Genomic DNA, 18,065 nt, shown 5'->3' on the forward strand with positions numbered 1-18,065 from the left:
TTCAGTCCTCTTTTACTTAATACTGTTAACAGCTTCTCTTTCAGAACAAAACTTTCTGGCTTTCCTCCAACTTCTGGCCCCTTATTTTCATTCTCCTTCATGGGTCCTTATTCACTTGCCCATAAACATTGATGACAGCAGATCCTCGACTTTTTTTTCTTGTCCTATTTAGTAATACTTTCTCTGAGCCATCTCATCCACTTGCTCACACTGAATGAATTGAAAGTAAAATCTACATTTCTAGGTGAGATTTACACCTCTAATACCAGCAACCACTGCACACCTGCACCTGAATGTCCCACAGATACCTATGACTCAATACACTGAAAACTTATTTTCCCTCTAAAGTGGCTCTTGCCCCTTATCCTAATCAGAATATGCAACCATTTTCCGGCTTGCTCCCTCCTTTCTATCAGTAATTAAATCATGTTGATTATGTCTTTTAAAATAATTTATGCCAGTTGCCTGAAAATCAGTTATGAAAGACTAATTTATCAAGAGGTCACTTTGCTGAAATCTAGTTCACTGAATAGCCAATTTGTAAAATGGCCAATTTACTATGTTTAGCTTTACTTTCAGGTTTTTTATGCAGTATGTGTTCATTTCAAAGTTAGGAATTATTGGCAAATGAAGCAACTGACAAACAACTAATCTCAAAAATATACAAGCAACGTATGCAGCTCAATTCCAGAAAAATAAATGACCCAATCAAAAAATGGGCCAAAGAACTGAATAGACATTTCTCCAAAGAAGACATACGGATGGCTAACAAACACATGAAAAGATGCTCAACATCACTCATTATCAGAGAAATGCAAATCAAAACCACAATGAGGTACCACTTCACACCAGTCAGAATATCTGCGATCCAAAAATCTGCAAGCAATAAATGCTGGAGAGGGTGTGGAGAAAAGGGAACCTTCCTACACTGTTGGTGGGAATGCAAACTAGTACAGCCACTATGGAGAACAGTGTGGAGATTCCTTTAAAAATTGCAAACAGAACTACCTTATGACCCAGCAATCCCACTGCTGGGCATACACACCGAGGAAACGAAAGAGACACATGTACCCCAATGTTCATCGCAGCACTGTTTATAATAGCCAGGACATGGAAACAACCTAGATGTCCATCAGCAGATGAATGGATAAGAAAGCTGTGGTACATATACACAATGGAGTATTACTCAGCCATTAAAAATAATTCATTTCAATCAGTTCTGATGAGATGGATGAAACTGGAGCCGATTATACAGAGTGAAGTAAGCCAGAAAGAAAAACACCAATACAGTATACTAACACATATATATGGAATTTAGACAGATGGCAATGACAACCCTGTATGCAAGACAGGAAAAAAGACACAGCTGTGTATAAAGGACTTTTGGACTCAGAGGGAGAGGGAGAGGGTGGGATGATTTGGGAGAATGGCATTCTAACACGTATACTATCATGTAAGAATTGAATCGCCAGTCTATGTCCGATGCAGGATACAGCATGCTTGGGGCTGGTGCATGGGGATGACCCAGAGAGATGTTATGGGGAGGGAGGTGGGAGGGGGGTTCATGTTTGGGAACACATGTAAGAATTAAAGATTTTAAAATTAAAAGAAAAAAAATAAAATAAAAAAGTTAGGAATTATTGGTAAACAAAATTAAAATTACTGTAAACTGTCATCATTTTTAAACAGTTTAAAAAGAGAAAACAAGAATTTTTTATATTTAAACACATATTTAATATTCCCAGCAATCTTCATTCCTTTGTGAATATCCAAGTATCCATCTGGTGTCATTTTTCTTTAGTTTCAGGAACTGGCTTCAATATTTCTTATAGGGCAGACATGCTTGCAATGAATTCTCTAAGCTCTTATTTCTCTGGAGGAAAAAAATTATTTCACTTTAATTTTGAAGCCTATCTTCTTTGGATATAGTTCTGGATAGAAACAGATTTTTTTCAACATTTTAAACAGTGTCTCATTATTCCTTGGTTTATATTTTTATCACAAGAAGTCAACAGTGATCTTCATTTTTGGTCCTCTATGAAATTTACCTTATCATCTGGTTAGTTTAGCATTTTTTACAAATCGATTCTAAGTAATCTGATTATGGTAATACTTGACATGGGTTTCTTTGTGTTTATTGAGCTTGAAGTTCATTGAGCTTATCCTGTGATTTTATTTTTTTTTCTTCGAATTTGGAAATTTTCAGCCATCATTAATTCTAACGTTTTCTCTGACATATCCCACTGTTCCCTCTTTGGGTTCAGTTAAGCTACATTAGACCACCTGATATTGTACCACAAGACACTGAGGCTCTGTTTATTTTTTTAATCCTCTCTCTCTCTCTCTCTCTCTCTCTCTCTCTCTCTCTCTCTCTCTCTCATTCTCTCTCTCTATCTCTTACTAGATATTCAAGTTTTCTGGTTATTTTCCCATAATATCTATTCTTCTGGTAAGTTCACCTTGTAAATTTTCATTTTAGATAAAGCATTTTCATTCTACTGTTCCATTTGGGGTTTTTTTATATTCTCCATTTTTTCACTCTATTATATTCTTATTTTTTTCTCAGTTCATATAATCTATTGCAGTTAGCCAGTCTAGGTTCAATGCAGGATACAGGATGCTTGGGGCTGGTGCACTGGGATGACCCAGAGAGATGGTATGGGGAGGGAGATGGGAGGGGGGTTCAGAATTGGGAACTCATGTACACCCATGGCGGATTCATGTTGATGTATGGCAAAACCAATACAGTATTGTAAGGTAAAATAAAGTAAAATTTAAAAAATAAAATAAAGTAAGGAATGGTAAAATATATATATATATATATATATATAAATTTTAAAAATCAAAAAAAAATTCACCAACACACCAATAGTACAAAACTAAACAGCATTATAAGTCATTCCCCCCTCAGGAAAATAAAATATACTATGATTGTCAAAGCTAGATGTCAGTCTAAGTTTTAGAACAAAGGAAGAATGTGAAACTAATAAAAGGAAAAAGCAATCACTCACAATGACCACAAAAAGAAAATCCAAAAGAAAGTCCGTTTTCTCACAGACATTGATTGTCTTCTCTAAATTAGTAAAAATTATCTTAACATAAACTGTACTTTAAAAAAACTAGAAACTCTTCAAGTAACTAAAGATAACCCTCCAAGGCCATTTTCACAGCTTTTTTTGTTTGCTTGCTTTAAATGTCATTACAGCCAAATTAACACACATTTGACCATAGTTTTCTTAATACCTATGAGCATATATATAATGCCTTTTTAAAGTTCCTTTATATATATATATATATATATATATATATATATATATATATACCCATAATATATATAATACCTTTTAAAGTCGACTAACTTCAACATTTTTATAATTACTGGAATGTTGCTTTAGTCCTGGTTGTGAGTTACATTCTTTGACTTTTTGGAATCTCTACTAGTTTTTATTGGATTCCAAACATTGTGACTATAACATTGTTGAGTTTCTGGATTATCTTCTTCTCATTTAAAATTCTTAAGGATTTTTTATGGCAATTAAGGCAAGCATATAAGCTTAATCTTTTTGAAATTTGTTTCTAAGGTTTGTTAAAGCAGGTCTAATTTAGAGTTGGGCAAATTTAGTACTACTCCTAAACTATTACCTTTCGTCAGCCTGTACTGAATGTCCTGAATATTCCTTGAGATTTCACTAAGATGGATGGTGCAGGTTCAGACATCTCCAGGCCTTGTGTGAGTTCTGGCAATTGTTCCAAATCAGCTTCCAAACCACCAGCAGTTAATAATTAATTTAGCTTCATGGAACATCACCCTGTACATACACAGCTTAGTACTTAGCTGAAGGAAAAGGGGGACTGCATTTGTGTTTCTGGAGCTCTTTCTCTACCTAACTCAGGTCCTCTTCCCTATCAATTTGAAGTGACTAAGCTTCCTTGTTCTGATCTCTGATTCTACAACTAGTAACAATTTTGTGCTTTGCTTGGGCAACACCTCTGGTGCCAGGGTCCCACTAGACTGCAAATGAAAGCTTGGGCAATTATAAGACTTACCTGATTTGTTTTCCTTCCATCACAGATACCAGCCCAGAGATGCCTGTTGTCACATGTCTAAAGAGTAATTACATCTACTTTTCCAGTTTCCAGTTTACAATAGGAAGGTGAGTCTGGTATGAATTTTTCAGTCAGTTCAGTTTGGTCACTCAGTCACAACTAAGAAAACACTCAGAAGTCTTTATCAATTTAGTTTTGACTGCATTTTCAGTTCAGTTCAGTTCAGTCGCTCAGTCGTGTCCAACTCTTTGTGACTCCATGGACTGCAGCATGCCAGACCTCCCTGTCCATCACCAACTCCCGGAGTTTACTCAAACTCATGTCCATTGAGTCGGTGATGCCATCCAGCCATCTCATCCTCTGTCGTCCCCTTCTCCTCCCACCTTAGCAACAGGGTCTTTTAATTTTTTTTATTTTTTATCTTTTTATTTTACAATATTGTATTGGTTTTGCCACACATCAACATGAATCCACCACGGGTGTACACGTGTGCCCAATCCTGAACCCCCCTCCCTCCTCCCTCCCCGTACCATCTCTCTGGGTCATCCCAGTGCACCAGCCCCAAGCATCCTGTACCTTGCATCAAACCTGGACTAGTGATTCATTTCTTATATGATATTATACATGTTTCAATGCCGTTCTCCCAAATCATCCCAACCTCTCCCTCTCCTACAGATTCCAAAAGACTGTTCTTTACATCTGTGTCTCTTTTGCTGTCTTGCATACAGGGTTATCGTTACCATCTTTCTAAATTCCATATATATTCATTAATATACTGTATTGGTGTTTTTCTTTCTGGCTTACTTCACTCTGTATAATCGGCTCCAGTTTCATCCACCTCATTAGAAGTGATTCAAATGTATTATTTTTAACGGCTGAGTAATACTCCATTGTGTATATGTACCACAGCTTTCTTATCCATTCATCTGCTGTGGACATCTAGGTTGCTTCCATGTCCTGGCTATTATAAACAGTGTTGCGATGAACACTGGGGAACACGTGTCTCTTTCAATTCTGGTTTCCTTGGTGTGTATGCCCAGTAGTGAGATTGCTGGGTCATAAGGCAGTTCTATTTCCAGTTTTTTAAGCAGCCTCCACACTGTTCTCCATAGTGGCTGTTCTAGCTTGCCACCAACAGTGTAAGAGGGTTCCCTTTTCTCCACACCCTCTCCAGCATTTATTGCTTGAAAACTTTTGGATCACAGCCATTCTGACTGGCGTGAAATGGTACCTCATTGTGGTTTTGATTAGCGTTTCTCTGATAATGAGTGATGTTGAGCATCTTTTCATGTGTTTGTTAGCCATCTGTATGTCTTCTTTGGAGAAATGTCTATTCAGTTCTTTGGCCCATTTTTTGATTGGGTAGTTTATTTTTCTGGAATTGAGCTGCAGGAGTTGGTTGTATATTTTTGAGATTAGTTGTATGTGTATATTGCTTTTATGCTCAGTAGTTAAGTCACATCCAACTCTTTGGGACCCCATAAACTATAGCCAGAATACTGGAGTGAGTTGCTATTTCCTTTTTCAGGTGATTTTCTTGGCCCAGGAATCAAATCCACATCTGCACTGGCAGGCGGATTCTTTACCAATGAGCCACCAGGGAAGCCAAAAATTGCTTACAGAAAAGCTCATCAGGTGATATTGAGAATAGCAGCAGAAACTGGGAGGAGTTTAACTCAGTCCAACAGCCGGTGAATTTAAGAGTGCTAAAATAATGTCTGAAGGGGGTGCATCGTTCTGTGGATCTAGAATCGCAAATCTAATCACATAGAACTCTTCTACAGAACAAACACCCATGTTGCTAAGAAAGAGACATCTTAAGAGAAACCTATTTGGGAAATGAGGAACAATTTAAGATCAAAAAGGAAAGAAGGAGAATTTGAGAGAAATTTTTAACATCAAAGCTAGACAAAAATGATCTGATATACACAGAAAAGAACAGAAACCCAGAAATATAATGAAAGCAAGGGAACAAAACAAATACTAAAATTTACAGTTTATAAAAATTCTCATTATGTTAACAAATAATAAAGGACTGAAACTTGTTCTGAAAAGGAACACACCATGTCAAAGAATACTGACTCAGAATGAAAAACTGCCAATCGCACTCTAGCAAAATTACTGGGCATTAAGGAAAATGAAAAGACCTTTTGAGTACCCAGACATGGATAGTGTTAAGTATTTATTTACCTTTAAATATAAGAAGGGTGGTCAACAGGGGTTGGGCATGGGGGAAATGGGGAGATGTTCGTCAAGGGTACAAATTTCCAATGCTCAAGAAAGAGCATTGGAAATAAATTTATATTTAAAAAAAGATTTTATGTGTGTGTATATTGCTTTTATGTAACAGAACTCAATAAGTCTGTGGAATATAATGTATGATATGATGCCTATAGTTAACACTACTGTATTGAACACCTAAAATTTGCTAAGAGAGTATATTTTAAGTGTTCTTGGCTCACACATAAAGGTAACTATGTGAGATAAGGGATATGTTTATTATTTTGATTTCAGTAATCATTTCATAATATGTATGTATGTCAAATCACATACTTACAAAAATCACATGTGCAACTGAGATGTATATAATTTTTTGTCAGTCATATTGCAGTAAAGCTAAAAAATATAAAATAAAAACAAAAGTAATCAAGGTTAATTACTAAAGAATAAATAAAATTCATTCTATTTCAATGAAAAAAACAGTTAACTAAAATTAAACAGGCTTTTTTTTTTTAAGTAAGCTTAGGGAATTTGTTTTTGGAGAAATGCCAAATATAAAAGATATAAAATAAAGCATTTTTATAATAAAGACTATAAATACAGTTCATTGTACATGCAGGTGAAAAACTAATGGTGCATACCAAACCAGGATGGCAGTGACTAACGACAATGGCAAGGATATTGGTAAAAGTATGATGATATTCATGGTAATGACTGAAGTGGTCATGGTGAGGATAATGATAATGAAGCTGAAAATGTCCTGCTTCTGGGATTAGGTACCAGACTTACCAGGCAGGATAACTCTCCCAGAAAAATTAACACACCTGGGAGTTAACACAGCTTTCATAGAGCAAATGGAAACACACACTAATTGTTCATTGAGGACCCAGTCTCTGGAGCAGGCATTCCAGGAGAGTGTCTACCTAAACATAAAAATACCCAGTGCCCCAGTCTCTATGACCCATTTCTATGGTTAGTCCCTTTAACTGAAAATAGATGTAAATCTTGTAGCTTTCTAGTTTCTGATATTTATTTCTTGAGCACTGGAAAGCCGAGTACCTCCTAAGACTTCCAGGTAACAATGTTCCAGTTTTCCTCAACACAGATATTCAGTTATGGTTTTAAGGCAGTTGTGTAAGATGAGAACAAGGTATCTTCCATGAATTCCCGTTTTGACTACAGACATTTTACACACACTATTTTCAATCATGTGTCTCCCTTCTCAGAGCTTTCCCCCTCACTTGGAAAGGAAATATATTTGCTTTTATAATTCTGATTGCTTTCATTAGCAGCAGTTCTTTGCTTCTGGTGAGCTGATAAAACTACAAGTAAGATTTTTAGCAACTAACAAGAAATTTAGGGGTCATTTATAAATTAGCTAGAAGATTACAGGAAAATATCACTGTTGCTCATGATTTTGTATTCAATAGAAAAGGTGTTTACATTAAAAGACAGGAAATAAAATCTCTACTTCATAACAATATTCTGTTTTCTGGAACTTTAATTCCTAGTAATGAGATGTTTGTGAATTTTCTGTTCCTCATCCTTTTAGGAGACTCTGATTTGAGGAAAGAAGATACATAAGATATGTTTCAAATCTGCTGTAATTATCTAGATGAAAATTGCTTCTATCTTTTTTAAAAAATTGAAATACAATTCAAAATTATGTTCAGTTCAGTACTATTATTGAAAATTTAAATACCTCACTGCCAATAATTTAAGGTATAAAATTAAAATAAATAAATTTAAATTAAAATTTTTAAAAAGTTTATTATAATGCAGATTTCCTTATCTTCAGTATCAAAATGAACAGAAATGATATTACAAGTCAGTCAGTGTCTTTTAATGCTACAGAACAAAGCAGGTTACAAACCAACATGTATAGTATGCTCGCTTTGACTAAAAAATAAAAAACCTGTATATTAATGCACACATTTATAAATACATATATGCATAGAAGAAGATCTAGTAGAACATACATAGCAATTTTAGATTCTCAGTTGATAGAATATGACAATTTGATTTTTGTCTGTGTGTTTACTTGTCTACAATACAGATATATTGCTTTTGTACTCTTAAAAAAGTTTCTGGAGATATAGCAATGAGATCTTTCATTGGCCTTAATGTACAACATTGTTTACCTAAAATATAAAAATAAAATTTCACAAAGAGACAAGTTATAGCCAGACAGCACAGTATGGTAAAGGCAAAACAGACTCATGGTTACAACTCCTGGGTTCTGGGTTCAGTTCTATTTTTCATAGCCATATGACTTTGGGTGAATTTGAGTATCAGTTTCCTAGAACAGGATTTTGCTAATGATTCAGAAGGATCAGATAGTAAATACTTTAGGCTCTGCAATCCATAAGATCTCTGTTGCTACTCCTTAACTTCTACCATTCTATCAGGAAAGCAGTTTTGTGAGCTTTGTGTGCATGCTCAGTCACATCAAACTCTTCGCCATCATATGGGCTATAGCCCACCAGACTCCTCTGTCCATGGGACTCTCCAGGCAAGAATGTGTTGCTATGCTCTCCTCCAGGGCATCTTCCCAACCCAGAAATCGAACCTGCATCACCTGTGTCTCCTAAATTCCAGGGGGATTCTTTACCATCTGGGCCATCAGGGAAGCCCCCTGTGACTTTTAAGGAAGGCTTAAAATCTCAGCCCTTCAACCTGAACTAACATAGTGCTGTAGGTCAATGATATATTAATAAAAATAAACAAATAAGTCAGAGAAAAGCAGTTTGATTCTAATCTTGTCTCTTTGCTATCTAATACCTCAATTCTTAAAATTTATAGTTTATCAAATGAGTAAAAGAAAATCTTAGCACTTAATTTTCAAATAGCTGATGATTTTCTAGATATCACTCTATAAATTATTTATAGTTTGTTTTGGTACGGATAAGTGGTGTATGTGATTTCAGCTTTACAAAGGTATGGCGGTTTTAGTGCCCAGAATAGGTTTTATCATGAATAGGCTTTTCCAAATGTAACTAAAAGATTGCATATTTTGCTGTTCCTGTGTGGAGAGTTCCAAAAATGTCAGTTTGTGGGTATTTTCTTTGTCATTGCTAATCTTTCTACTAGTTCTTTTAATTAATTAGAAGAGTATTGCAGTCTCTAATGGTGGACCTGTATATGCTTTCTTTCTCTCAGTTTGGTTCATGTGTTTTGAAACACTGTTGATAAGTGAACTCATTTAGGAGTCTCATGTCGCCTTAATCAACTGACTTCTTTATCATTCTGAAATGTTCCTCCTTATTTCTAGTAACATTTCCTGCTTTGAGATCTACTTTGCTCACTGCTGATATAGTCTAGCTTTCTTTGCCTTGATATTTACATGGTATCTTTTTTTCTGTACTTATAATTTTAGCTATTAATGTCTTTATATTCAAAGTAGATTTCTTGGAAAACCATACAATTGGGTAATGGCATTTATCCACTGTGACAATCTCTGCATTTTCCTTAGACTATTTAAACTATTTGTATCTAAATCAGTCATCAAAATGTTTGTTAAATCTGCCATCTTGCAACTGTCCTTTATTCCACTTTTTCTTTTTCCTTCCCTTCTTTTAGACTGACAGTTTTGATGATTATATTTTATCTCCTATTGTATTTTATCTCCTACTATTAGCTTATTAGCTATAGGCTTTTTATTATTTACTGTTGTCCTACATTTTATAATATTCATTCTTTCTAGATCTGTTCACCTGGAATGTGGCGTGGAATCACTGGTACAATCATTGGGCTTATGATATATTTCTCCCTCCTCTCAGGAATCAGTTTGGTACTGCCTGTTGTCAGATGTCAGGAAATGATTGTTCATTGTGCCTTGTCTGGTTTTCTGGTTGTTTATGGTATAAATACAATTACAGTATGAGTTCACCCTTCACGGGTGGAAGTAAGAAGCCCACTCACTAATTTTTAAGTACTTTAAATATGTTGTGAAATTTTCAGATTAAAAAAATGTGTATGTTTTTCACTCACATTCTCATCCATAAATTGAAATAACAAAAGCTAAGATATGGAGTAGTTTTAAATGGTTATTTTATCCAATGACCAATCATGTTTAGAATTTGGGAAACTTTAACTGGAGTCAGAGAGGTGATCTTCCAGGGGCTTACATTTACCACTGACAATTTCTCAATAGAATTTACCAAATTACTTCCAGAAGTCAGCTTACCAGAAGAAAAATACTCTATGCTCTTATAAATTATGTTTCCTTCAGTTTTTTCTCTTTGGGTAAAAAGGAAAATTGAAGAAAAGCCATCACACGGAGATATGATATCCAGGAACTGCTTCTCAAGACCAACGTTAAACTGCTATTTCGACTTAGATGCACCAAGATTCCTTCCAAGGAGCCTCTTGGTCATCTGCATATAATGGCCATGGCTAAAAATCTTCTCTGCGTTGATCACAGGTTGACTCTAAAAACAGAAAAACCATGAGTAGTCATTTTGAAATCAACACAAGGTATAGAAAAATGATGAGGCAACAAGAGAGACTGGTTATTCTAGAGGATACATTTGGTGTGAGGAAAGAAAATGGCCGTGGATCAGCTGGCCGCTAAGGACAACAGGGTTCAGAAAAAAAAAAAGACGAGGGAAAATGTCCATGTACCACTCAAATAACTTTGCTCTTGATCTGGGAGGTGCACTGTATTCTATTTCTACTTCCATCTACTCCTAAGCATGATCCAATTTTTCCTGAGTCTTTTGATGCAATGGAGAGCAATCAATCTCAACCTCTTCCTTGGGAGCTTTATGTTACTCAGGATAAACTGCTTTCAGTGCCACAGTTTCAAGCTACAAAACCATCTGATTGCAATAAACAAAAAGTTAAAGAAAAAATCTTTAGTACCTTCAGGTGAATTTTGCCACCTGCCCATAAACAGAGCCCTCAGTGTCTAGCAAATACCAGTTGGTCAGAATGACTGTAACTCAGAACCTGACATATTGTTTTTTAAATCTCACCAGGTGACTTTTACGTGTAACCAAAACTAAAAATAAGTATCCCAGGACCTCAGGTTCAATAAAAAATTAGGACAAACTCCAGATGCCTAATGAAATTTTATATTTGTATAACAATTGAGTATTTGGAAAATATTTCATACACATTATTCCATTACATTTTTTAATTTTGGAAATTGATATTGTAACTCCATTTAATTCTCAACTGTGGAGACTCATTTGCCACTCAGTGATTGAAAGGGCTCTAACTACCAGCCCACACTATCTCAGCTTAGGATAAGGTAACCACATGTTTTCATTTTATGGTCAATATTTTGAGACTGCATAGATGCCAACAGACTTTCTCTTTCTGGAGCAACATTCAACTGTAAACCTAGAAATAAAAGAGGTTTACAGGAGAAACAGGAGAGTGTTAAAATCTCCAGGGGTGGTTGTTTTATTGCCACCTTCATATACTTCAAGTCATGAAGAAATTATCTGAATCCTAAAAAATATTAGGAGTAAGTAGCGTTCATCACTCAGTCGTGTCTAACGCTTTGCAACCCCAAGGAATGTAGCCCACCAGGCTCCTCTGGATTCTCCAGGCAAGAATACTGGAGTGGGTTGCCATTCTCTTCACCAAGGAATCTTTTCTACCCAAGGATAGAACTTGGGTCTCCTGCACTGCAGGCAGATTCTTTACCATCTGAGCCACCAGGGAAGAAGGAGTAAAGATACAAAACAATTAGGAAAATGTGAGTTCAAGGTCACTCACTCAGGAACAGAAGCTGATACCTCCCCTTACCAGAAAGTCTCCTACACAGTCATTTCCCAGTATCTCCAGGAGCTGCTGTGCCATGCTCAACTTTCTTATAAGTTTGGGGGAGAGTGTTACATGTATATGTATGGCTGAATCCCTTTGCTGTCCTCCTAAAACTATCACAGCATTGTTAATTGACTATACTTCAATATAACATTTTTAGAATTTTTATATGACATAATACAATGAAGACAGCTTTTCGTGTCCTAGATGCTGTTGATTGAATCCTCAGATGTGTCTCCAACTGATACCAAGGGCTGACTCTATACAACCTTTCACAAGCTCTTCTTTCTTATCTCCACAGGGTCCTCAAACAGATGATAATGGCTGCAGAAAACCAATCCACAGTGACAGAGTTCATCCTCAGAGGTTTAACAAGTCACCCAGAGCTCCAGCTCCCCCTCTTCTTCCTCTTCCTTGGGATTTACTTGGTCACCATGATAGGGAACCTGGGCATGATAACCCTGATTTGTCTGAATGCTCAGCTTCACACCCCCATGTACTATTTCCTCAGCAACCTGTCCTTTGTAGATCTCTGCTATTCCTCTGTCATTACCCCTAAGATGCTGGTGAACTTTGTGTCAGAGAAGAACACCATCTCCTATGCAGGATGCATGTCCCAGCTCTGCTTGTTCCTGGTGTTTGTCATTGCTGAGTGTTACATGCTGACAGTGATGGCCTATGACCGCTATGTTGCCATCTGCAGGCCTTTGCTTTACAACATCATCATGTCTCATCAAGTCTGCTCCCTGCTGGTGGCTGGGGTCTATATCATGGGGCTCATTGGTTCAACTAGAGAGACTGGCCTCATGTTGAAGCTGCCCTATTGTGATTTTCTCATCAGTCATTACTTCTGTGACATCATCGCCCTCATGAAGCTCTCTTGCTCTAGCACCTATGACATCGAGGTGACAACTTTCTTTTTGGCTGGATTCAACATTTTAGTCACCAGCCTAACGGTCCTTATTTCCTATGCCTTCATCATCTCCAGCGTTCTCCACATCACCTCCAGAGAAGGACAATCCAAAGCCTTCAGCACCTGCAGCTCCCATCTTGCAGCTGTGGGATTATTTTATGGGTCTGCTTCCTTCATGTACTTAAAACCCTCCACAGCCAGTTCCCTGGCCCAGGAGAACGTGGCCTCCGTGTTCTACACCACAGTGATCCCTATGCTGAACCCTCTGATCTACAGCTTGAGAAATAAGGAGGTACAGGCTGCCATCCAGAAAACTCTGAGGTGGAAACACTTTGAATGTAAATGTCATTATTTCTCAGGTTGAAAGTGGAATAGAAATATAGGGGAGAAACCCTCTAAAATTCATACACACACGAATGGAGAACAACTGCTTCAACATGTCTGAATTTTTTCATCTTCCCTTTCTCCCTTTCACATCTCTCATGCCTCTTGTGTCTGCTTGCTGGTTTTGAATTCATATTTTCTTCCTTTAGGGATAGTTTGGTTTTGGTTTTCACTTTTTGTTTGGTTGTTTGTTTTGTTTTGTTTTGTTTTGTTTTGTTTTTTGCTTGTCCTTGGCCCTCTGATAAACATGTATCCATCTTGACTGGAACATAAGATAAATTAGAACTTTCAGCAATGAGTTTAAGAGGGTTGTTCATTGATTTATCCTCCTCTATAAAGAATATATTATCCAAACTAATACTAATTTAAGCCTGTAGTACACAGGACAAATGGAGGTGAATTTGAAAGTCACCAAGAAGTAGCAAATACTGTTTCTCAACCAGATTTATCCATTTTCTCTCTTATTATGCTGCTACTGTCTACTTACTACTGCCAAAGTTATTTAAATATTCCTTCACTCAATTAATGCCATAATCACCATCATAACCATAGTATCATCATCACTACATCTAACACTTTTGGATGCTAGTCAATTGTTTGAGTGTTTTGCTAAATTATCTCATTTATTCAGATGAGGAAACTTTGATTTAGAGAGGTTAAATAACTTTCTCCAGATGACACAGCTGGTAAACAATTAACACTGATATTCAAACCAAAACCTCATCATACCCCGCCCCCATCTCTTGGCCAAAGGTCTCTATGTACCCTATCAGTCTTGGCATAATCATAACCTCTCTGCTGCTGCTGCTAAGTCGCTTCAGTCGTGTCCGACTCTGTGTGACTCCATAGACAGCAGCCCACCAGGCGCCCCCATCCCTGGGATTCTCCAGGCAAGAACACTGGAGTGGGTTGCCATTTCCTTCTCCAATACATGAAAGTGGAAGTGAAGCTGCTCAGTCGTGTCCAATTCTTAGTGACCCCATGGACTGCAGCCCACCAGGCTCCTCCTTCCATGGGATTTTCCAGGCAAGAGTACTGAAGTGGGTTGCCATTTCCTTCTAAACTCTCAGTTTCAAACTTTTCCTGACAATACCTTTTTTGCAACTATTTTCCCACATCTCCCAGACAACCAAGGAATATTCGACATTCCTGTACTCTTTTCTCCTTCATCAATAATTGACATTCTGTAACACCAGTCAACCTGACTCAGTAAATCCAATCAGCATGAGATAAAATGTCTTCCACCATTTGATCAAAACAATATCAGGGATTCATGTTAAAGAATTAATTCTCTTGCACAGCAAAAGATTTGTGGGCATTATTTTAATTGTAACTCATAATTATTTTAAGGTAATAATAAAATAATGATTAGTTTTTTGTCATTTTATTTTAGGTACAATACCTCATTCCTCACTCAGACATGAAAAAATGAATTCTGAGTTTCTCTGAGATTTAACACTCTGAGATTTAAATGCTCATAGTAATTTTTTTGCTTTGTTTAGATTTTCTATATTAGGTGCACAGAAAGACTGAGCAAATGATACAGAGATTTCCCATATACTCTCTGACCCCGTGCATGCACAGCTTCCTCCATTAACAACATCCTCCATGAAAGCGGTATATTTGTTACAATAGATGAACACACATTGACACATCATTATCATCCAAAGACCATAGTTTACATTAGGGCTCACTCTTGGTGTTGTGCATTGTGAGTTTGGACAACTATGTAATGACATATATTCATTATAGGTATGAACACTATATACTGGTCATTACTAGAGTTTCACTGTTCTAAAAACTCTCTGTGCTCTACCTGTTCATCCCTCCCTCTGCAGAATCCATGACAACCTTTGATCTCTTTACTGTTTCCTTGATTCCTTGGTTTTGCCTCCTCCAGATTGCTGTAGATTTGACTTATACCACTTTGTACTATGCATTTAAGTTTCCTCCATGTCTTTTTATGGCTTGATAGCTTATTTCTTTTGAGCACTGAGTAATATTTTATTGCCTGGATATACCACAGTTTATTTTCCATTTACCAACTGAAGGACATCTTGATTATTTCCAAGTTTTGACACTTAAGAACACAGCATGAGGAGACAATTGTGCAGACATAGGTTTCAGATCCTTTGGTTAAATACCAAAGAGCACAGTTTCTGGATTGTGTGATAAGAGTTTGTTTAGTTTGATAAGAAACTGCCAAACTGTCTTCCAAAGTGACTGTGCCATTTTCCATTCTCACCAGCAGTGGATGAACTTATGTTACTCTGCATCCTTAGTAGTATCCCACTCTTGTTTCAACTTGCATTTCCTGATGACAAATGATGTGGAGTATCTTTTCATATGCTTATTTGCCATCTATATATCTTCTGTGTTAGGTGTCTCCTAAGATCTCAGGCCCATTTTTTAATCAGGTTGTTTCCTTACTTTCCATATTTTTGTTGAAATATATTTGACATACAACACTGTGTGAATTTAAAGTGTACACATGTTAGTCTGATATATTTTATATGATTGCCATTACAGCAATAATTAGCACCTCTCTCAAGGAAGCCTGGCGTGCTACAGTCCATAGGGTCACAAATAGTCAGACACCACTGAGTAACTGAACAACAGCAGCAACACATTGTATAGTTATCAGCTCATTTTAGTGGTTTAAATGATTGCGTTTTAGTCTCTCAGCAAGTTTGAGGACTGTAATACAACATTGTTGCCTATTTTCACTGTGTTGTACATCAGATCTCTAGGACTTATTTACCACTTACTGCAAGTTTGTACCTTAAACATCTGTCCTATATCCCTTACACACCACCCCCCCACAAGTAACCACCATTTTACTTCTACAAGTTTGATGTTTTTAGATTCCACCTGTAAGTGATATGCAGTATTTGTCTTTCTTTGGCTGACTTACATTATTTAGCATAATATACTCAAGGTTCATCCAAACTTTGTATTAAATATTTTAGATAACAGTTCTTTATCAGATATATCTTTTTTTATTTATTTATTTTTTATTTTATTTTATTTTTTTACTTTACAATACTGTATTGGTTTTACCATACATTGACATGAATCCACCACGGGTGTACATGAGTTCCCAATCCTGAACCCCCCTCCCACCACCCTTCCCATATCACCTCTCTGGGTCATTCCAGTGCACCAGCCCCAAGCATCCTGTATCCTGTGTCAAACCTAGACTAGCGATTCATTTCTTACATGATAGTATACATGTATGAGTGCCATTCTCCCAAATCATCCCACCCTCTCCCTCTCCCACAGACTCCAAAAGACTGTTCTTTACATCTGTGTCTCTTTTGCTGTCTCACATACAGGGTTATCATTACCAACTCTCTAAATTCCATATATATGCATTAGTATACTGTATTGGTGTTTTTCTTTCTGGCTTACTTCACTCGTATAATCGGCTCCAGTTTCATCCACCTCATTAGAACAGATTCAAATGTATTCTTTTTAATGGCTGAGTAATACTGCATTGTGTATATGTACCACAGCTTTCTTATCCATTTGTACACTCTCCAACATAAATCAGATATATCTTTTGCAAATATTTTCATGTAAACTACAGCCTGTCTTTTCATCCTCTTGACAATGTTCTTCTACAGAGTAGAAATTTTTTTCTTGCTGACTTGTTTTTTATTTTTTAAATTTTAAAATCTTTAATTCTTACATGCGTTCCCAAACATGAACACCCCTCCCACCTCCCTCCCCATAACATCTCTCTGGGTCATCCCCATGCACCAGCCCCAAGCATGCTGCATCCTGCGTCAGACATAGACTGGCGATTCAATTCTTACATGATAGTATACATGTTAGAATGTCATTCTCCCAAATCATCCCACCCTCTCCCTCTCCCTCTGAGTCCAAAAGTCCGTTATACACATCTGTGTCTCTTTCCCTGTCTTGCATACAGGGTCGTCATTGCCATCTTCCTAAATTCCATATATATGTGTTAGTATACTGTATTGGTGTTTTTGTTTCTGGCTTACTTCACTCTGTATAATCGGCTCCAGTTTCATCCATCTCATCAGAACTGATTCAAATGAATTCTTTTTAACGGCTGAGTAATACTCCATTGTGTATGTGTACCACAGCTTTCTTATCCATTCATCTGCTGATGGACATCTAGGTTGTTTCCATGTCCTGGCTATTATAAACAGTGCTGCGATGAACATTGGGGTACATGTGTCTCTTTCAATTCTGGTTTCCTCGGTGTGTATGCCCAGCAGTGGGATTGCTGGGTCATAAGGTAGTTCTATTTGCAATTTTTTAAGGAATCTCCACACTGTTCTCCATAGTGGCTGTACTAGTTTGCATTCCCACCAACAGTGTAGGAGGGTTCCCTTTTCTATTGAAGTCCAGCTTCTCAATTCCTTGTTTTATAAATCATTCTTTTTGTCTTGTACCTAAAAGGTCATTGCCACACCCAAGGTCATCTAGATTTTTCCAGTTAGGTTCTAGGAATTTTACAGTTTTGTATTTTACATTTAAGCTTGAGATATTTTAAGTTAGTTTTTGTGAGCAATGTGAACTCTTTTGTGATTCATTTTCTTACATGTTGTACGGAACCATTCTTTAATAACATTATCTTGGCTCCATTGTTTGTTTGTTTGTTTTCTTTACAAAGGTCAGTTGTCAATGACCAATTGTCTATATTTATGTGAGTTTATTTCTAGGATCTCTATTCCATTGATCTCTTTTGTCT

The 18,065-nt window shown here is 36.8% G+C and overlaps 1 protein-coding gene across 1 annotated transcript; it reads left to right on the forward strand.

Moving 5' to 3' along the window:
• The first annotated feature begins 12,356 nt into the window (after positions 1–12,356).
• LOC138427287 (olfactory receptor 8A1-like) lies at positions 12,357–13,319 on the forward strand. The gene has a single exon (XM_069566632.1). The coding sequence runs from the start codon at positions 12,357–12,359 to the stop codon at positions 13,317–13,319; it is 963 nt and encodes a 320-aa protein (XP_069422733.1).
• Positions 13,320–18,065: the final 4,746 nt, after the last annotated feature.

The sequence above is a fragment of the Ovis canadensis genome, chromosome 21 (assembly GCF_042477335.2).
Source record: "Ovis canadensis isolate MfBH-ARS-UI-01 breed Bighorn chromosome 21, ARS-UI_OviCan_v2, whole genome shotgun sequence".
NCBI lineage: Eukaryota > Metazoa > Chordata > Mammalia > Artiodactyla > Bovidae > Ovis > Ovis canadensis.

Excerpts from the sequence above, each read along its gene's own strand:
- LOC138427287 (XM_069566632.1), top strand. The coding sequence starts at position 12,357 with ATGATAATGGCTGCAGAAAACCAATCCACAGTGACAGAGTTCATCCTC.